Below are 20,384 nucleotides of genomic sequence, written 5' to 3' on the forward strand. Positions count from 1 at the left end.
TTTCATCATACACATCAATGGTTCACGATACGATACACCACGGCCTTTACAACGCCTAGTTCGCCCTGGGTAAAATCTCTCCAACGAGCCGAGGCAACTATACCACCTCTCGTGGGGTGGCATAGTTGCCCCAGCTGGAGAGATTAATGGCATCGAGCCATATTCTGGGGTGGCATAGTTGCCCCAGCTGGAGAGATTAATGGCATCGAGCAATATTCTGGGGTGGCATAGTTGCCCCAACTGGAGCGATTGATAGAACTGAGCCATATCTTCGGGTGGCATAATTACCCCAGTTGAAGAGATTGATTGCGTTAAGCCACATTTTGGGGCAGCATAGTTGCCCCAGCTGAGGAGACTGGGTCTATGCGGCCACATCTCGGAAAAGCATAGTTGCCCCAGCTGGGGAGATTGGGTCTATGCGGCCACATCTCGGGATGGCATAGTTGCCCCAGCTGAGGAGATTGGGTCTATGCGGCCACATCTCGGGATGGCATAGTTGCCCCAGCTTTACTGAGTGACATCTTCGGGTGGCATACCGGATTGAATGGAACATCGTAAATACACCGTCGTACCGTCAGCGTACTTAATACACCGTCGTACGTCTCGGTTCCGACGTTAAGGTCCTAATCTGGAGTAGTCCCTCACAATGAGATGAACACTAAGGTCTGTGTTGTATAGAGTATTGCCATGTCGATCCCTACCACAAAGTCCTGAACCAAGTGTTCTTTGAAGAATGATGCTGCATCGATCAATGGCCGACGATTGGATCATCCGTAAGACTATATCATAGATACGCGACACTACCAAAGAGTACCCTACGATTTTTCCGAGGACTCGCCTCCAGTCGGAACATAACGAGGCAGGGGAGCGAAAGAAAAACTGTTGAGAGCTCTCCCCTCAATCATTAACGACAGAACAAAGTTCAATACGGCGATGGCGGAATGATACTATCATCAATGGTCTTGTGCAGCGTCACCGTGATGGGACATCGGAGTGGTCGAAGATGTAGCTCCTCTCGGTAGACATACTCTCCCGACCTCCTCCATCATTCTCCTATAATCAATTGCCATTTGCAAAGCCTCACGTGCCCCGTATTGCTTCACCGAGAACGTTCGGCTGTTCTCTCGTCCTGAGGGTGGTTGTAATCACATCGATCCCAGTAATGGACTGACACTACCCTTGGGTTCCTCTCGCCACCTCGCAACCCACATCTGGTAGGTCTCGTTCCAGGTAACACCAGGCACACCACTCCTCACCTTACCGCCAGATATATGATGCGGCATTGAAGCAGCCTCAGAGGTCTGGCCATCAGCGATTGGCATTGCGTTTGGTATCCAGGCCTCAGTGCTTGGGAGAGCAGGGACTGGTGGAGTCCCTCGTTCTGATGGTCGGCCCATATGCGGCGAGACGAAGCCCAAATCTTCAAGAAGCTGACCATCGCATGGTGTATCCGCCATAACAAACCAGGACTACCTTCCGGAGTCTTATAGCGAGCCTGAAGGCCCCGTCATCTCCATACTTTGACATAGCAAAGCTCTTGCTCCGTTGCTGCCCTTCGGATTCCCGCCATCGCGTAGCCCACGTCCGATTTAATGGGTGCCAAGTTACTCCTTGTATCTGCAGAGGATACATACTAGATAAAGTCCCCCATCGTGGGCTGTAGTCTCACGCCACTGGGTCGATCCGAGCTAGCATGGGCTCCTGAAGGTAGTGGAGGCAGTACAGCCTCGGCAACCTCTCGTTCCGCATCGGGCGTCAGAGGATGCGATCCCAGCTGCCAGGGTAGCATCGTATAAGCAATGAGCACAAGTTCTCGTTATTACGGTGCCGAGATCACACAAGGCTAGACAGTCCTCTACAGTTGCTAGATGATCAGGCGGGCCAGGATGACCAAGCACGGGATCACTCGCTAGCTGAGCCAGCGCTGATATCGTCTCATCTGGAACGGGAGAATGAGCAATCTCATCGTTAACGCTGATTACAGAGCTGTCCTTCGTCACGACTCCTCTTAGCGGCTGGTTCCTCGTTCTCTTCGGAGGCTTCAGAGGGGGGCGACATCGATGCCTCCTCAACGATTGGTGATGGGTGATCCGTCGCTCGAACATGCATTGCTCTTCTAGTAGCTGACAAGGCCCCACCGATGAACAATAATACTCTCAAGTCGCCACTTACCAACGGCCATCTGAAGCGCTTTAGCGTCACCATGTCGCTTCGAAGAGAACCCCTTAGAATGCTCCTTCTTATCCTCGCCAGTCCATCGTGCTACCCACCGACCTATCACGAACCCCTGCGTCCCAGGCGACAACGATACCCAATCATCACCTGTCCGAGGATGCCAGCTAACACCAGGAATCCCACTTGATCTTCGGCCTCCACGTCCACGAGAAGACAGCTGCTGAGCGGCTGCCGCCACTGCCTTCATGGGAGAGATAGCAGCGTGCGTATCGAACTCCATGGCGGCAACGGCAGCTGCTGCAGAGACGGGATCGTCGGCCTGCGGTGCCGGCGGGAGAAGCTCAGCTACACTAACCTGACTCGTGATGCCGTTGTTTGATGCTAAAGACAACGAAGTCTCTCACAGCTCCTTCCTCTATAGGAGGTACGTTGCCAGTCTCAGAAGAGAGTTCTGTTGGGATGGTATGAGCCTGAACTGCAGCGAGATGATCGCTTTGGTCTTGAGCCTCCTCCAGTCGCCGCCACTCCTCATCCAACATATCCCTCTCACGGGCCAGGGCTGATATAGTCACTGAGACATACCACTGTTAAAACGACTGTTCACTATGCCATGCTGTAGTAGTACTACTTTGTAGTACAGAGATTGCCTTCTCCACCAGCAAGGCGATCTCCGTCCGATGGCTTGGCAGTGACGGTCGTTGTAGCCTCATAATGAAAAATTTGCCTGATGATGCCTCGAGTCATTATATTATATCAACTCGACCACAAGATATCATGCTCTGTGAGCCTCACAGATGATACTAGGTTCTACACATACACATCATGTGTGTTATGGGGGAGCTCCAATCACCGACAGATCATCTCAGATTACTAAAGATTTCCCATTAATCATACCTCGGTCCATAATGATCCACCGAGGGAAGCACTAGAAACCGGGTGCAGACTTGCATTATATCATCACAGATAAGTTCATCAACCCACATCATGTTCGGTCAGCATCATAGCACAGCAGTTGTACAACAGGAAACAGCCACAACTACACTGGCTTCGCCTCGATTGCCTCTCCTCATCACCGAATTGAAATCCCGTCTTGAGTACAATTGACCTTCGTTAGTACCAGCCAAAGTCAGGAGGTCTGTTTCTAACGCGAGCCGCCAAAGACACAGCTCCCTCGAGTAAGCTCGCCAACATTGACCGCAGAACAATCACCTCGCCAAAGTTGAGTTGCTGTGCCACAATGACATCCTCGTATGACTTACATCCGTTGCGAGAATATCGCTGGCCCTCCTCCGCTTACATTGCCCCACACTACGTCGTACAACATGCACGAGCAACTCAGCAAAGGCCCCAACGCCTCATCACATTCATAACATTTTCCGTCACGATGAAGACGCCACATCAACCACGTCATTTTCTCCCAACTTCTGGAGCTCCCCGTTCTCCGGTCGGTCCTACCTAGTACCATCGACGACCTCACAAATATGAAGACCATTCCAGTGTCAGAAACCATGCACATGGTCAACTGCATGGTTCGGCGACGATATGGAAATTCTGCGAAAGTTTTGGGAAATTCTTGTTGGTTTTAGTACCACTTCAATGGTTAGTAAACATCTCTGAAAACTCAAGAAACGGTGAACATACGCCCCACACTACGCCGTTCATGATCCTTATGCTACCTACAGCCCTCAGTCATTAATATAGCATTATGAACGCAAGCTAGGGTCTAGCGCTAACACTTGGTACACCCCTCATAACATGCTCACATTGAGGCGCTATCCGGATTGAGGACGATTCCAATGAATTCCTCCTCGCTGATTAACCCATCGCCGTCCGTATCCGCCTCCTTCATCATTTCATCCAACTCTTCTTCTCCTATATGTTCACCTGATGCCTCATTGTCTTAACCACCATGAATACCTCGCCAGACCCACCGAGCTCAGCCGCTGCCGCCTTGAGATCCTCCCGAGACACCTTCCCAGATTCCCCCTTGACCATATGGTAGGCCTGCTCTACCTCAGCCCTTGAGCAATTCTCTGTCATCTTCTCCAACATTATTTCAAGAAACTCACAGAAGTCCAAGGTACCTCAATATACCCACCTCCCCCTGGAATAAACAACCCTCTACTACCATGCTCCCTCACTGGCCCTCCATCACCTTCCTCCTGCCCATCCTTACTACTCCCCTCCTCGTCCTCTACCTCATACTGCTGCTGACCCACTGTCGATGATGCTGATGAATCCCCTTCTTCTTGCTGCCAGGGTGACTGCTCATCTTCTGTCACCATCTCTTCTCCCGCCGACCCCTTCCTCGGTCCCACGCCCCTCGTATACTTGCCTGATGTAGATCATCACTGTCGGACCATGCCCAGCGTCCCACCAACCAGACGCTTCATCTCCTCTTTTCCCGGTTCAGATCCAAGAGCTCGCAACGCGACCTAAAGAAGCATTTCTAACACAACAACCCTACCCACCCAACGCCCCCTGGATGCCTACTCGGAGATCCTTGATGTCGATAGTGCCAGTACCCTCATTGTCGAAGACATCAAAGGCTTCCTTCAATTCCGTCTTGTGCTCCTCTCGAAGCTCAAACCTGCCCAGCAGCGCCATCCGCCTCAAGCTGCTGGCCTCTACTGACCTCGGATACCTCTCAGTACCACCTTTCTCCCTCTTGCAGGGCGAGCCGGTCATCAGTGATGATCGAACTGTATATGAACCCAACTACAGTTCCTCCATCGCACGGAGTTCACCAGATATTTATTGATAGCGATAGAGTAGGCAAACTTAACTCAAGACGGAGCTCCACGAGAGATAATAATAATACAGAGGCACTCAATAGGTACATTACCGCTTCCTCACGCGCATGGGTTCTCGCCTATGAGGCCCATAGCCACACCATCATCTGTGCTCCCATCTAACGCTACCGCTCTTCCCGGCCGAAGAGCGTGCTCCATCGCACCAGGGTAGAACCGATGGAAGGCGAACGAAGCCGCCGAGCCCATGAACATCAGGACCCCAGCGCATCGACCTGGCAAGCACTCCCCGTCAACGAACATGCATCCGACACTACTTGTAAAGCCCATCTCCTCTCCCATGCATAAGAAAGCTGCCAATAGGTAAACCACCGCACGTGAACCGTAGTGCTTAAGGAACGGCATCCACTGAGGGGAAAAGCGATGTAGCGCAAATCGATACGGGACTGGGCATAGCTCCTAATACCGGTATCAAGGTGTCCACAGCGAATGGTAAGAACTCAGCTGTTGTAATGATGACGGATAATGCCGTCATGTACACTCCTAAGACGTGAGTAGTATAACCGTGCCCTTCCCAGAAGAAAAAGGTAATCCTGAAGGCCACAACTGACTCCCATCAGGAGTTGAGATGAACTCACCCGTTCATTCCCATTGCACCAGCGGCGATTCCTACAAACACTCGCAACGCGAACGGTATATTATCGTGAAATGTTCGATGCCGTACCAGCGAACTGCACAGGAGGGGATTGGGGCCTTGCCGACTCTGAGGAGGCACATACAGGCCTGCGGAGGTAGGAAGTCCAACGAGCTGATCTCCCGAATACCCACCGCTTCGCTTCCCCCTGTCAACGGTTGCCGAACACCTTCTTCGCTGCTCTCATCAATAGACATGTACTGGAAAAGGCCTACCCAAAACCAGTAGGTGGAATATAAATGCATTTTACATGCCTGTAACACAACTCCAACGCTGGCTGTGCTTCATGCGCTACTGAATTATGAGCATCATCCCCGTTGAGAAAACAGCTGGTGATATGTAGCCACAATTGTACTTAACCGACTGAAGTTGTTGTTGATGATGGTGACGATGATGCAAGCAATCGAACAAGAATAAATGGTAGTCGACTTCACCTTATAGTACCTGTGAGTGGATAACACCATTCACCGACCGCTACCGCGCTCACCACGAAACACGCGTGTAGATGAAGTCACCGGAACCTTCGAGACTCCCAGAAACCGTCTGAGAGTACAGCCACATGTCTGTGACATATCGGCCGCTTAGCACGCCCCGTATAGCGACTGACCTGTATTTCACGGTTGCCTACCTGTCCTCTGATGGCCGATGCCGGGAGGTGGGGCGCTCATGGAGAGCCACGATCCACTCAGATACTGCGGTACGAATTCCGGAGCATCTGGATTCAGTCCTAGCCTGTCTTGCCCATCCCTACCTGGGGAAGTAACACCCCACATAGAGCCTGACGGATCCCTCCAACCCACCTGTTGACGTTGGGGCGCCGCGGACACTGACTTCAACTGAGCTATCTCCCGATGACAATCTGCGACGGCGAGGCTTGTGATCAATACACTGATGATGCCCTCCTACGTAAAGTCTCCTCTAAACTCATCCAACATACCACACTCTACCGAGACGCCCTCTTTCCGCTCCATGGCCAGCTCTGCCAAGTACGCTGTGTACCTCAAACGAACACAGTTAGTCATTCAATTCAAAATGATCATCGTCATGTATATTATACATTTAGTATATGTTTATCGTCATATATACAGACTAGATATACATGTTACATAATACTTCATATTTATATCGGAATTTCACCCGTAATACGAAAAAAACAGATTTCACGACCACTGCATATCGCGAATATCGCGTTTTACACTTAGTATTATGCCAAAACGGGTGAACCACCATTATTAATATAGTATCTAGTATTATTTCACGACCTCAGCACTGGGGAGAACTCCGGATTCACTCCGAACGAAACTATTTTTTCAGTTATCCACGTACCACCAACCCACACTGGCCCTATTATCACGTGAGATCTGCATCGCTGATGCTCCGTCGCCTCCGGAATCGTCTCCTGCCCGCCGCCGCTGCCACCATTGCTTCTCTAGAATCACTACTATCTACAGCTCCAGTCACCGAACCCTCCTCAGAGGCGCTCAACACCTGCACCCAACCTGCAAATAAATCCAAGCAGTTCCTCACTGACTCACCGAGGCTTCAATACTGCCTTCTCGAGAGGCCGCAGGGTGATCGTCATCTAACAACTCGTTCGCCTCCCTAGAACACTCCACATGCAGGAACGTGCCTGAGACCCCATCTACTGGGCCTCATACTACCCCTTCCCTACCCTTCACACTAAACCACATACCCTCATCTCCCCTACGAGGCAGAGCCGCTGGAATAGGCCTACCAGGAGCATACCAACCATAGGCGACCAACTGGAGACTCACCGCGAGCCGGGACCATCGCCCTCAGCTTGCGAAGAGCCATTTCCAACCCCTCCATCGGCCATGCCCCCCACTCTACACCGACAGTTCTCACCCGATAGCGTAGGCAACGTCAATCTGCATGAATGAGGAGCAAAACTCCTCAGCATATAAACCCACTTCACCGGAGTCGCTAGAGGAGCGTCTTCCTTCAGACTAGCCTTCGTCGTTCCTGACGATCCTGGGCTCATTTTCGCCCTAGAAGCCGATTCCAACACATTTCGCGGAGTAACTGTTAACGCATGAATCCGCGACAGCCACCACCACCACTATCATGATGACCAACCCTCCGACCGCCGTCTGCTATCCTCCCATTCAGACGTCTTATCACATTCAGCACTACCCCTCAAGGACCTCGGATGGAGCCCAGGAAAGAGCAGCAGATGAGCCGGCTCCAGAGGCTCCATACCGCTATAACTACTGATGTACCTGCAGCGCTAACATCTCAACATTCACCTACTATACATCATAATCTTACACAGCTACTACCACTAGCGCGGCCAATATCATCACCGCTAGTGATGGGGGAATCACTGACATCTGAACACCGCCGATTCACGAGAGACCCCAGCACAGTAGTACTGAGAGGAGGGCATATACCGCCGTAGACACGACTAGCCACCACGCGACTTGTCGATCGCCCACGATGTCCACCAACCTGTCGTCGAATACCCTTCTACTGGGCATAACAACTAAGCAACCTCGCCATTGACTCCGACAGAAACAATAACACAACTCTACCCTTTGCTAGTTGAGATCGACCTTGAGTGACCCTACTGCGGGGTGGATGCTTACGACGGTGTGAATTACTCGCGAATCAGTCATGCAAAAGCGAAGGGTGGCAGTTCCTGTTGGTGAACTGAGCCCAGGCCATCGGTCATGATGTTGCCGTTTCCCAAGCCCCCATTCTCCTCCTCAACTTCACAGTAACTGGCCATTCGAAAACCACCATCAATTTAACAACCTTCGCCGAATCAGTGAGGGAAAATATGCACATGGTCAACTACATGTGTTAGTGACAATGTGAAAATTTCGAGGAAATGTTGGGAAACTATTGTTAGTTTCTGAACACTTCCACCCGAACGCGTATATAAACCCCTATACTACGTGAGTAAACTCATGAGATCAGCTAAGGAAAGCAAACATATATTCCAACGCTGCGCCGAATAGACCTATCGTACCCCTCCAAAATGCTAACAGCCCGTTCATAGACGTCTTTGCTGCTGTCCTGTTGAAGCTCCTCTATCTTATCAAGGCCGCCGCACTCTTCCAACAACCTATACATAACCACAGCCTCTTCGTCAGCTCACCTACAGGCCTCTCACTCCAGATAGCGGTTTACGCTCGCGCCCGTCTTCTCCTGTACCTCGGAGCCCACCTTGAGAATGCCCTCAATGGCTTCTAACGCGACTTGGACCATTCTGGAGTCCTTCACGTTCAGTACTGTACCTATACCATATATTCTGCTGTCTTCCACCAGTCCGCGATACTCTCACAGATAGCCGAGATAGCCTTGTAGTGATCAACAACATAGCGGACCTGTGCCGGCGTACCACCGGTGCAGAGGTTGCAGACCACCCAGACAGCCTCTCGACGTATCTCGTGCTCCTTCGCACCAAGTATCATCTCGAACACCTCGGCCAACAGGCCGCTATCAATAACCTGACTCGCGCAGTAGCCAGTATTAAAACATATATTTGCTTTCCTCAGCTGAGCTCTGGTATTCCTCCACTGATAATAGAAGCCTACTCATCAATATGTAAAAAAACCAACAAGAATTTTTCCCAGATTTTCCAGATTGTCACCAAAACTTGACCACGTGTATATTTCACCACAGTGAGGCCCAAGACACCTACCTTCTGAATCTGTATGTCCTTGTCGGCACATATGTTACTCAGGGTCCAGACCGCCTCTTTCCGTATCTTCACAACCCAACCACACTAGTCAACAGTGCTCCTCCTCCTCCTCTCACCATCTTCCTAGAGCTCCGTAACAGAGGCTTCAGAGCGAGCACGAGCCCAGCATCAACCTAGATAGACCTACCACGACGACTCCGCCCAATGCCTACCGCAGCCGCTGTCTGGTGAGCTTCCCCCGTTACTACATTGCCGATTGCACGTAGTGCTGGTGTATGGACCTGCACGTTGTGGAGTCGAATACGATACACCCTTACACGCCAACTACCGAAGGGTTATCATGGCCTAGTAATTGCACAATACGCGGTATCGCTCCGCTCATCAGAACTGCCTCTATCCTCTCACTAGGACCATCACATAGGTACGACACCGCCCACAATGCATCCGTCAGGGCCTCTCTATCATCAAGACCGAGGACCTGCCACGACCAGGTCACCCACAGCACCGAGAGTCATACCCACCATAGCCAAGGTGGCCAGAGCCGGTGAGATAACTTCAAGGGGAGGCGCCTAAATAACCATCACTCAGTACGTAGTAAACTGCTTCCCTTCCCACCGGCTTTCCTCTACAGAAATTACTCAACGCCCACGTGCCCAGTCTAACTAGGCCGATACTCTGACCAGCACGGATAACGTCCAACAAGGGTTGGAGAATTCCCAGTCTCAAACATTGGTCTCTGATACCTACCGCAGACATGGGAGGCTATCGAGTTGGCAGCGACCCCACCTGGTCCATCGCCAGCAATGTTCGCGACCGCCCAAATAGACTGTTCTTGCAGTTCAGCATTCTTCGACGATAGGAGCTTCCGAAATGACTCCACAGCACCTGCAGTGCCACTACTGAGGCTGGCGTATATGATCCCATACGAACCGAGCTCAACCACCGTCAGAGTCTGGTCGTGGTTGCCACTAGCAATGTTAGTGAGCGCCCATGCGGCCTCAAACTGCATCTTAGATGACATAGGGTTGTCCAGCAGTTCCTTAAAGCGTGGTAACACCTAGTAGAGCCGACTCAGCTCCGTCGACGGCCGCTGTAGACTTACTCCAGAATCGATGACATTTTGAATAGGTGGCCGGTCCTCTCTGCTCAGCAGCTTTCTAAAGGACACCAGTGCCTCCATCACAGCCGCCTCGTCACTCCCACTGAGTGCCGCTTTCAACGCTGGGATATCTGAGCTCCATCACAAACAGCAAGAGTGCTTTCACTACCATCCTTACCTTCCTCCTTCAAGCCAACATGAGTCGCCGATTTACTCGGCGTCTTGAAATCCGCCTGTGTTTTCTCCTCGGTTTCGGCGGCCCCTAGTCTACGACGTCGGACCAGCTGATCCTCTTTTTCTTTCTTGCGAATTTGCACAGTAGCATCCTGAGACACAACCATTACTCCCAGACAGCACCGCCCGCCACACAGCACCTCCCTGCGACGACGCATGTCGTTGGCATCGCCCGAGGCCTTTTTGAAATTTCTACGGCGAGCAGCTATCCTCGATTCGAATGAATCCGAAATACCAGTCATGAGTAGTGGAACCACAGACTAACAGGCAACCCTTTACAACAGTCAAAGTACATCACCGATAGCGACCAGGTAGATGACGCCAATACCCCGGCCCCTGCGATCCTAACACCTTGCAGAGGCTCCTAAGTGGAAGACTACGATGAATCTCGATGAGAATGAAGGCAAGGCCTTCCCGCCTCGACCGGTGAATCAATCTATCCAGGTTAATCTCCCGCACGCTTGCCTGTTTCGCAGAAGCCACTCTTATCACACTACAAACTGTGCACGTAAGCTGCATCAGAACGCTCACTCCCAAGAGAGTCCACCGCTCAGAAAACTCCAAACTGCCCAAGCACCGACTAGAAAAGTTGCAAGCCTAAAATTAGTTGATTCGAGTAGCCGGATGCCTTTCAAAGGCATCGCCCTCTTCTTTATCCGAATCATTCGAATAACCTACCCAGCATGTGCCACTTGCGACCCGTAACCCTGCGACTAACACATCAGCCCACTATTCATTCGAAGTCACCAGTCCTGCACAAATAGAGATGCACATGTCTCGACGAAGGGAAGCAAGTATTCTCGAATGGTTGCCTAAACATTCCCACCATCTCCCATAGCTACTCTGCGAATAGCTGGTCATAATTGAAAAACTTCAGCGAGGAGCGGTATCCGAGCAGAAAAAATTATTTAGGAACCCAGAAGAAAGTCAACTAGTTAACAATAGAACGAATAATCGCCCAGTCCTCAAGCGCTGCGAAGGCTGGCTTGACTCGACTATGATGGACAACGACTATATCAATCGGAAGGAAACCGCCGAACTTCGCCTCCAGACTCACTAGAGACTCTCGTATTGCATCCACGATCCACCTGAATGCCCATCATCACTATAAGAGGCCTGCGACTACGACTTACCCTTCATCGTTGCCGAAGACACCGCCCCCGACCAGTGTGAGATAAACCTTCTCCCGTTTACCCTGTTCGATAGCCAGCAACGCCGCAACCAGTAGAGTGCTCTCATAGCAGCCTCTCAGTACCTACTAAGCCCTACACAGTCACTGAGGCCCATCGGGGCCTACCAGTCTAGCAAATGGTTCCCATTGGGCAGCAGTAGTACCAGCTGCATACGCCACCGGTACCGCAGAAGCATACACCTGGCTTACTCGTTGCTCACTGTACTCGACCGAGGACACCTATAAAGAGGTACGCTTGAGCTTACCACGCCCTCTATGTTACTTCAGTATTCCACTGCACACCAACAGCCAGTTTTCCTCTTAGGTCATCCAGCTTGTCCTCAGACAGCGACTGTAGCCTATCCGATAGCCGATCGAGTGAAGTCGACTCGCATGGTAGGGCGTAGCTGAGTAGTTATAATACCAACACATGAGCAACTTTCCCTCCCACCCGTTTTTAAGATGCCAGTAGCGTTCCATGTTGTTCCCTAGGGCCTCACCCAGATAGGCCAGGCAGTTGATTTGACGATCTGCGTGCTGCCCGGGCCTGCACATAAATGACAAAGTCCGATGATGATTCGAAATACTCACTCTAAAGATTCACCATCACCATCGTCATTCAGAGTCCCATCGGGATTGACATTGACCTGAAGACCGCCCTGAGAAGAATGCAAGAAGAGCACTCACGAAGTAGTTCCTATACAGCGTTCCAGGGGCGCACTCCATGGCACAGGCCGGACCCTGCGTGGGGTCGTTGATATAGTTCGTGATACCATCCTAGACGGTAAGTATAAAACCATCATCAGCAACACGTCTCGTCAAACCTCAGGTGTCAAGTTCATGCTGGGCATTTCTAAACAGTTGAACTGGCTCGCCACCTGGAACACAGCGCCCTTATTCAGCGGGTCTCTGTGGAGGTCCCTAACGTCCGCTACAATATTAGTAAGGCTAAAAGCGCCGTTACGGAGGTGTCCACCTGAGACCATCATCATACCTAGACGAGCCTAAACAAGTCACATACTCCTGTTCATACTGTCCTCGACCAAAGCTGCATATTCGTTTCTCAATGACTCCAGAGTCGGCATCGTGAACCGTCCCACGTCGAACTCTCTGACACCCAGAAAATCACCAGTGATAACAACTGCCGTGTCCTCACCGGCCATCGATTTTAGACTCCAAAAGGATTGCGCCGTCCAGCAGTCGCCTTTCACAGAAATGACTTCTTGTGAGGCTGTACCTGACATAGAATGTATAAAAGATAGCGGTATGCAACAGACTCACGCTGCCTCTTTGAAACCAAATAGATTCTCGAACCAGTTCATCTCGTCACCACCAACGTAATTTAAAGACGGTCTTGATTTCTTGCCGAACCTTACAAATCTTGCATTTCCTCAACGGTCGTTTCACCACTTGCAGACCTGTTCTGGTGCGCTGCTGGAGTTGGCTGGCTAGAGTTGATAAACGTCTTCACCTATGGTTCGTATATTCTGCCTCGACAAGCGTGTATACTTTATTTTCCGCCCAAAAATAAAGTGGTCTCAAAAACGCATTACACGTAAAACTATACCTTGGTGGTGAAACTCAAGGGGGGGTCTATGAAAATCCCTTTCGCTTCGACGTCGACAGAGACTTCCAGTTGCCATTGATGTTCTCATCTACACGTCTGGTGAACCTCCCGGTGTACCGGGGACCAGCGGCAGCGGCTGCCAGCTGGATCGGCAAGAAGATCTATCGACAGACCTTCTGGCAGAAGTTCCTCCTGTTCGCCACGATAAGCGAGTTCGTATGGATGGGGTAGGCGGGCGGAATAAGACACCACAGTGCGGTGGGAAAATATGCACCTGTGTCGGTGACAATGTGGAAATTCCGGGGAAATTCTTGTTGGTTTCTCAACACCCTAGTTCGCATATAAACTCCTTTAATTAGCGAGGAAACTCCCGAGCTCAGCTAAGAGAGCAAACTGTGACTTCCACCGATGCATTTGAACGTCGGGTGTAAAAGCGTTGATTTCTATTGACAGCTTTGCCACGTTCCTCCACGAGCGCAAGGATTGGATACACGACGAAAAGAGATCAAAATGGGAACGAGAAGTCTCGTAAGGCCTTTGCCATCGCTACTATGACCAGTGCCACAGATACCAGGGAGAATTCAAGTGCTACCACGTGAATAAACAATATTACGACCAGTGCCGCGATGAGTACTGTATTACAACACTCTACCCATGGCCAGCTCCCCCTCTAGGTTGTTCGATCAAGCAGTCCGGACGTGTGCCCAGCTAGCGGAGCAGATGCGTCGGTGCAGGTCTGAACTAGAACCACTTAAAGAGCGATCAATGCGCTATTCTCAGAGTCGAGATAGCCGAGGGCCTTCCTGCGCTCACCCCTGCCATGATGCCTTTGCCCGAGAACTTCCGGTAGGGGCAATTCCCAGTACGTGCTGCCGACTCACATTGATTGTCAGGCCCAAGTTGCAGCCCGAAGAGTACCTCGGCCCGATAAAGCCACCTTTGGTGTGACTACCAGCACGATTTTCATGTTTCTGAATGTCTCAGCTTGGCGTTGTGATATGAACTCATACAAAACAACAGTCGGGGTTGTGAGAAACCAGGATCAGTGATTGTTACATGGTAGCTGCATTAGTGTGGATTATTGCACCATGGTGACACCATCAGCGTCGTGTCGCCCCTTCTCTTGCGGTGCATTAGTCGGCGATGATGACATTGTTCGTAGTGTGCCTTCCCCCGTCCAATTCTGGACGTGCAAGCTCGGTAGCTTCGTGAACCCAACCCTCCCTCGTGTTTGACTCAGTGGCGATTCTCACTCGGCGTCCAGTTATCGGAGCTGTGTTCGAGGACAGCCCCGGTCTCCTCCATTCACAGCGGTTAACCCAGGCTTGTTGTGATTAACTTTCAGCTTGGAGACGTCACTGATCCCTGCAATGGCACAGCAACGTTCTATAACGTCATGGTCCGATCATACTGATAGATTCTCGCGCTCATAAACTGAAGCAGTGGCTCTCGTCAGCACGCTAAGGGTACTCTGCGTACGAGTCAAATTCCTGGTTGTTGCTGCGGGTACCCACTCTGAAGGCAGCAGACGTATTTGCCGACGCCGCTCTAGCCCCGGCGGCGCCTTTCGTTGCAATCCTGGCTCGAGGCTGCTTGAGGTGGCTCGCACTGTTAGCTATCGACGAAATAGATATTTCTGAACGGGCCAGCAGGAAACTTCCAGGAAGGCCTGCGTCTCTCGCAATTAACAGGGGTTCCTCTGCTCCCTCTTCCATATCAGCGCCGCAACTAGCAAGCACTGCCCACCTCCTGAGTAGTTCGCCCTCGCAGTCCCGTTGGGCCTTGCAAGCCGACTCCAGTCTGCACCGCCAGTTTGGCCAGGCGTTTGCCACCATCTTCGCCTTCACTTGTGCCCACTCAGCCGCAAGCTGGGCCTAGAGCCGTGTCCGCTTCTGCAGAACAGTTGCAGATACCCCCACACTGTTCGGTTCTACCTTCCCTTCTCTCCGTGGCCACCCCGTATTGAAAGCATTACTTCTCCCTGCTCACACCCATTCGAAGCCCTTGATAACTCGACATGGACGAATCCGAGAATACGAGTTGAGTCTATTATGGGGGAGTGAGCCTAGCGATCGCTGGAAGGCTCACTTCAGTGCATGCTATAAATCCATAGGAATACAGCAACGTCTATCAGGTCCCCGGGAGGGGAAATAACATACGCGAAGCCGTTCCGATAACGCTAAGGCACACCGAAATCTGTCCGTTCACAAGTAGTTGTCGTCATGTGGTGCACCCAATTTTTCGTCCTATGTTAGGGATATGCTATGCTAGCTATCACGGTCATTCAAATCTATTCTGAGCTCTTCAACGTTGAACATATATAATATTCCCATTCTGATTCCTGCTGATCGTCCGCACTACAAGTCCGCACTTTCCTTGACCAGTTTCAAGTCTTCCCAAATCGATTCCACAGCGAACCTCACTCCTTCTAAGATGAACCAATTGTCTGCTCAGTATAGCAACGAACAAAGAGCTATGTGACCGAGATCCGTCTACGCAACTGCCTGGCGAGAAGTGGCTCGCCGCCTTTTCCGCCAAATTGAATGTGAGAGCTCTATGCAACTCTAGTCAACTGTACATTACTTACGACGGGAGTGCACTAGGTCTCATCTGACAGATAGAAGTACTCCAGATGCTTCGAACGCATAACACCGCCCTGACAAAACTGCAAACCGGATAAATCGGGAACCAATGATTTACATACTCTTTTACACAACTGCAAAGTATACTCACCGAATAATAGAAAGAGAGTTTAAACATTGAACCCGGTCAGAAAGACGTAGTTCCAAATCAAAGAAGTGTACAAAGCACTGATAACACTGGATTGGATACTCTATGCGACAGCTAATCCGATAACTTATGTAACGAAATAGAAGGCACCGACACCGGCAGAGTCATCGTTCAACATGGGATACCTTAGGTGTCCGAGAACAGCTCGCACTGATCAAGTAGGAACGATGAAATTCGGCTTTTGCAGTACATCATATTCTAGAGCGTTGAAGCGCCATCCCATCGCGAAGACATCCAGCTGTAGAGCAAAATGATTCGTCTTAGGAAGCCAACTGTCGTCACCCGTGAACGATACTAGAGTAACCGGCAAAACCAAGACACTTTCATCAAATGCTTTTACAACAGTTCCGTCAATCTCATAATTTCCAACATTGATATCCTCCAGTTGATGAATGTAGTTATACGGCGTCCCTATGAACCAGCTGTGGATCGTTAGGTCACACCATAATTTATTCCGCACCCTCAGTTCAGCTGTACCTCGAGCGCAATACCTCGCTTCGCCGACAAGTGTGACCATACCGCACCAAACCTCTTGCATGGAGATTTTCTCGACAGATATTGCTAGAAGTAACGAAGGCCGATAAGTGATCATCAGCAGGGTCAAAATGTACGAAAGAATAAATAACAATATCACGCCACATAGCACCGCCACTGTTAGCCTACTGCGACGGTAGTCCTCCTCGAGCGCGACTTTAAGCGCCCGAACGAATCTGTGGAATACTGACGGCTTCTTTTCCGCCGGTCTCGACCATCGCAGGAAGCCCGACGACGTATCCGATGAGCCATATTCAGATATAAGACTTCTCATACCTCAAAGGCAAATGGTTTAAAGAAGCCTGAACAACACAGTAACCGTTCCTTCACCTTCCGGTGTCACCGCGCCACGCGTCACAGAGAATGTTCCGGTGTCACGGCGAGGTCAGCAGTAGCCCGTGCTCCCCGCAGTGAGTCGGAATTGAATTCAAGCGATTCTGCGGAGGAAGTAGTTCGTGCTAGAGGCTTTAGCTCTAGCCTAAAATGAAAGCGTATTCATCTCGAGGTTCGAATCTGAACTCGCATAATGCAAGTTCAGATTCGAATTTCGAAATGAAAATTCAACTTTCGAGACTCCATAATAGAATTTCGAATTCACCAAACACTATACCAATTTCATCCAACGAAATCGTGGAGTATACAAGCCGGGAGAATGAAGTTAGGGGTATAGATAAGTAGGAGAAGGGTATAGATACGTAGGAGACGCTGTTGCTGTACGCGGACTAATGGTGCCAACTTGTTCCCTTGTGATTCTTCAGCATTTTACATTAGGTGTAGCACGCATGTACAAGATAGATTGGTTTACAAACCTCTCTAGATCCCATTGTTATCCTCATTACCATACGTACAATCATCAAGTGTTGGGTTGACTATGAGAGCGACCAGAAGCAACATCTCGCTCGAGGAGCGTCCCATTATAACTTGCTAAGACCATCAACGTGGACTCATTCGGTCCACCATTTCCTTCTTCTCCGCATCCACTCCGTCTACGTTGGCTGCAAAGCTGTGATAAATGGTTTTGTTATGAACGTTATTATTCCATCTTCTGGGCATTATGAAAAACGAGACACTGGCGCTTCGTGGGAGATACCCACGAAGCGGCAAGAAGGCTTCGAAGTATAGCTTGTTGAGCTCGGGGACGAGGCCCTCGTCACGAGAGTGTCGACTGATTCCCCTGTTGAAGTCAACGATCTCAGGTGGTGGCGCCAGCTGCCCGATAGAGCGGCATGATAAGGCGGCAGAGTAGAGCCACTATGATTGCATTGTAGGTGGCATGGGCCATAGGAATCCTATGATCAGGATTCCTGATCATAGGTTACCATACGTGCATGATAGGAAACCTACAAATTGCAGGGTTATCTTCTCTTGGATCCTATGTTACGACCGATGAAACAAATAGGCTGCTCGGGGCAAGCTTTGGGCTCGTCCCACCCGTTCGCTCTGGCACAGAGACTCTGTCAGAGAGCATACTCCCCTATAGTTTCGGCGGAGCTTCCACCGAAAGGCAGAGGAAGAGACGTGTGACCACCAGAAGGAGATGGCATTCTTGTGGGCATCCTAGGTCTAGACACCACTGCCAGTGTACTCGAATACACGTGATGGGAGCAGTGATATGAGATGCGAGTTGTCATAACCCGGTTATGTCAGAGCCAGTTAAACAATAACAACGCCACGCTTGATGATCGACTTGTACAGTTGGAGCTTCACCAAAACTCAACCGGTGTTCCTTCAACCTTACCTGAGCTAGAAATTTCGCAGTAACTCCTATTAGATCAGACTACAACGAAGCCCATACAAAAACAACACATTACTAAGTCCTCGAATCAAGGACCTTACGTGATGCCGCCGACTATCGCCGAGCAACTCCCCATTGCCAGCCTAGGAGAGCCAATCGAACGTCAAGCATGCCATTTCCTTACTAACTATAACACCACAACCGAGAACTCTGAAGCTGAACAATGGGCAGAGATTGCACAATTCTATATAGAGGATGCTGCACATCTAGTGAGCTATTACACAGATGCCCTTGGAAGTACTATTGTTGACAGAATGTGCAAGTAACCTTAATGGTCGAAAATACCAAGATAGATAAATGGGCGATAACATGTCCTAAACTTAGTTCTCCTTCGAAACGGCCTTGAGCACCTGCAACACCTCCCTGGCGATCTGAAGCTCTTCATTGGTCTGAATAACCATACCCGTAGTGGGGCTGTCGACATCAGTGATGATACCGCCAGAACTAGCACCGTTATCAGCGTTGAACTTGGGATTCTCGAAGAACCTCATGAACTTGAGAGACTGCATAACACGAGAGCGGATATAGGAAGAGTTCTCACCAATGCCGCCAGTGAAGACCAAGGCATCCAGACGAGAACCAGTGGAGATCATCAGAGATGCAATATAACGGCTGAGACGGTATACAAACATGTCAATGGCTAACTTGGCCCGACGACGCTTCTCAGGATCCACGGACTCATCCTCAGAGGTCTCAATAAGCACACGCATATCGTTGGAAATACCACTGACACCAAGAAGACCAGATTGCTTGTTGAGAATATTCGTAACCTCTTCAATGGAAAGGTTGAGCTGCTCGCAGAGATACTGCTCTACACCAGGGTCAAGGTTACCAGCACGGGTTCCCATGACAAGGCCATCCATAGGAGTCATACCCATAGTGGTATCAACAGACTTGCCGTTATGGACAGCAGTGGCACTGCAACCACTCCCGAGATGAGCAACGATGAAGTTGGAGCGAGCGGGGTCCAAATGGAGATCCTGAGCTGCCTTCAACGACACGTACTGATGCGAGATGCCATGGAAACCGTACTTCTTCAACTTGAGCTCCTTCGAAATGTCGTAAGGGATAGCGTAGGTGCTTGCGTACTCGGGAATAGTTGAATGGAAGGCAGTATCGAAACAAGCAACATGGGGAACCTCAGAACCGAGGATCTTGCCAGCGATCTCGATACCCTCAGCATTAGCAGGGTTATGAAGAGGAGCTAGTTTGATGCAGTTCTTGATCTCCTGCAAGACCTCAGGGGTGACCAAGGTAGGCTGAGTGAGCTTAGGACCACCGTGAACGACACGATGGCCAACACCAGTGATACCCTCTTCCATGACCTCGGGCTTGGACTTGATATCCTCGATAACCGAAGTCATAGCATCCTCATAGGACATGTTGGGAATCTTCTCAACTCTCTCATTGGGGCTCTCAGCGTCGAAACGGAGCTTGCAGTTCTCAGTGCCGATCGAATCGATAAGACCCTTCACTTTGCAGTCCTCAGAGTTCATGTCCAAGAGTTGGTACTTGATAGAGCTGGAACCGCAGTTAAGGGTCAAGACCAGCTTGGGGGCCTTGCTGGCGAAGAACCTAATGCCCATTGGGGCCAGTTGACTCGAGCGAATGCCCACCGACGATGACAACATCACAGCAACAACAAAACTAAATGAAAACACTTCATTAACCCTTCTCGGTAGAATCGGCTAAAAATACACATTCCCATAGTACTAGCTGAGCGACTACCCTTCAAATCTGAGAGCTCTCCTCTACTCCCTCGATCGCATACATCGACTTAGCTTGCGACACACAGCAGCCCAACCCGAGAGCCAACACGAGATTGTATATACTCCCTTTTCAACGAGCCTTATAGGGGAACCCTCACCTAACCTAGAGGCTCGTTGTACCATGAACGCTTCCCTTTCA

General features: G+C 50.5%; 10 protein-coding genes across 10 annotated transcripts; 3 read left to right on the forward strand and 7 right to left on the reverse strand.

The window, feature by feature from the left end:
* Positions 1–1,145: 1,145 nt before the first annotated feature.
* On the reverse strand, positions 1,146–1,457 carry Pmar_PMAR018521 (hypothetical protein; the record flags this gene model as incomplete). The annotated part of the gene is made up of 1 exon (XM_002778036.1): positions 1,146–1,457. One exon carries the CDS (start codon positions 1,455–1,457, stop codon positions 1,146–1,148), a length of 312 nt encoding a protein of 103 aa, XP_002778082.1.
* Positions 1,458–1,633: 176 nt separating this feature from the next.
* Pmar_PMAR018522 (hypothetical protein) lies at positions 1,634–2,885 on the reverse strand (the record flags this gene model as incomplete). The annotated part of the gene is made up of 7 exons (XM_002778037.1): positions 1,634–1,774; positions 1,824–1,939; positions 1,983–2,123; positions 2,173–2,274; positions 2,323–2,530; positions 2,580–2,746; positions 2,804–2,885. 7 exons carry the CDS (start codon positions 2,883–2,885, stop codon positions 1,634–1,636), a joined length of 957 nt encoding a protein of 318 aa, XP_002778083.1.
* A 1,049-nt stretch (positions 2,886–3,934) lies between these two features.
* Pmar_PMAR018523 (calmodulin, putative) lies at positions 3,935–4,863 on the reverse strand (the record flags this gene model as incomplete). Its single annotated transcript, XM_002778038.1, has 5 exons — positions 3,935–4,059; positions 4,107–4,259; positions 4,304–4,510; positions 4,553–4,610; positions 4,669–4,863. The coding sequence occupies 5 exons, from the start codon at positions 4,861–4,863 to the stop codon at positions 3,935–3,937; spliced, it is 738 nt and encodes a 245-aa protein (XP_002778084.1).
* A 164-nt stretch (positions 4,864–5,027) lies between these two features.
* Pmar_PMAR018524 (hypothetical protein) lies at positions 5,028–7,456 on the reverse strand (the record flags this gene model as incomplete). The annotated part of the gene is made up of 11 exons (XM_002778039.1): positions 5,028–5,200; positions 5,243–5,333; positions 5,392–5,518; positions 5,650–5,830; positions 6,248–6,370; positions 6,420–6,478; positions 6,526–6,618; positions 6,974–7,107; positions 7,155–7,249; positions 7,292–7,350; positions 7,395–7,456. The coding sequence occupies 11 exons, from the start codon at positions 7,454–7,456 to the stop codon at positions 5,028–5,030; spliced, it is 1,197 nt and encodes a 398-aa protein (XP_002778085.1).
* A 795-nt stretch (positions 7,457–8,251) lies between these two features.
* Pmar_PMAR018525 (importin alpha, putative) lies at positions 8,252–10,861 on the reverse strand (the record flags this gene model as incomplete). Its single annotated transcript, XM_002778040.1, has 15 exons — positions 8,252–8,360; positions 8,612–8,707; positions 8,756–8,873; positions 8,921–9,092; positions 9,287–9,352; positions 9,403–9,459; positions 9,499–9,567; positions 9,615–9,764; positions 9,808–9,855; positions 9,902–10,029; positions 10,073–10,171; positions 10,217–10,343; positions 10,389–10,516; positions 10,564–10,711; positions 10,760–10,861. 15 exons carry the CDS (start codon positions 10,859–10,861, stop codon positions 8,252–8,254), a joined length of 1,617 nt encoding a protein of 538 aa, XP_002778086.1.
* Positions 10,862–11,550: 689 nt separating this feature from the next.
* Positions 11,551–13,112, reverse strand: Pmar_PMAR018526 (hypothetical protein; the record flags this gene model as incomplete). Its single annotated transcript, XM_002778041.1, has 11 exons — positions 11,551–11,707; positions 11,753–11,874; positions 11,917–12,030; positions 12,074–12,197; positions 12,242–12,337; positions 12,382–12,449; positions 12,478–12,567; positions 12,615–12,766; positions 12,812–12,900; positions 12,947–13,027; positions 13,072–13,112. 11 exons carry the CDS (start codon positions 13,110–13,112, stop codon positions 11,551–11,553), a joined length of 1,134 nt encoding a protein of 377 aa, XP_002778087.1.
* Positions 13,113–13,435: 323 nt separating this feature from the next.
* Positions 13,436–13,588, forward strand: Pmar_PMAR018527 (hypothetical protein; the record flags this gene model as incomplete). Its single annotated transcript, XM_002778042.1, has 1 exon — positions 13,436–13,588. The coding sequence occupies one exon, from the start codon at positions 13,436–13,438 to the stop codon at positions 13,586–13,588; it is 153 nt and encodes a 50-aa protein (XP_002778088.1).
* A 423-nt stretch (positions 13,589–14,011) lies between these two features.
* On the forward strand, positions 14,012–14,305 carry Pmar_PMAR018528 (hypothetical protein; the record flags this gene model as incomplete). Its single annotated transcript, XM_002778043.1, has 3 exons — positions 14,012–14,091; positions 14,138–14,203; positions 14,251–14,305. The coding sequence occupies 3 exons, from the start codon at positions 14,012–14,014 to the stop codon at positions 14,303–14,305; spliced, it is 201 nt and encodes a 66-aa protein (XP_002778089.1).
* A 2,634-nt stretch (positions 14,306–16,939) lies between these two features.
* Positions 16,940–17,091, forward strand: Pmar_PMAR018529 (hypothetical protein; the record flags this gene model as incomplete). Its single annotated transcript, XM_002778044.1, has 1 exon — positions 16,940–17,091. A coding segment is annotated over one exon (152 nt), but the record flags the coding sequence as incomplete, so codon positions are not given.
* A 1,575-nt stretch (positions 17,092–18,666) lies between these two features.
* Positions 18,667–20,111, reverse strand: Pmar_PMAR018530 (Acetate kinase, putative). Its single transcript, XM_002778045.1, has one exon. It carries the CDS (start codon positions 20,105–20,107, stop codon positions 18,797–18,799), a length of 1,311 nt encoding a protein of 436 aa, XP_002778091.1. The 5' UTR covers positions 20,108–20,111; the 3' UTR covers positions 18,667–18,796.
* Between the last annotated feature and the right edge of the window lie 273 nt (positions 20,112–20,384).

The sequence above is a fragment of the Perkinsus marinus genome, assembly GCF_000006405.1.
Source record: "Perkinsus marinus ATCC 50983 genomic scaffold scf_1104296950436, whole genome shotgun sequence".
Classification (NCBI taxonomy): Eukaryota; Perkinsozoa; order Perkinsida; family Perkinsidae; genus Perkinsus; species Perkinsus marinus.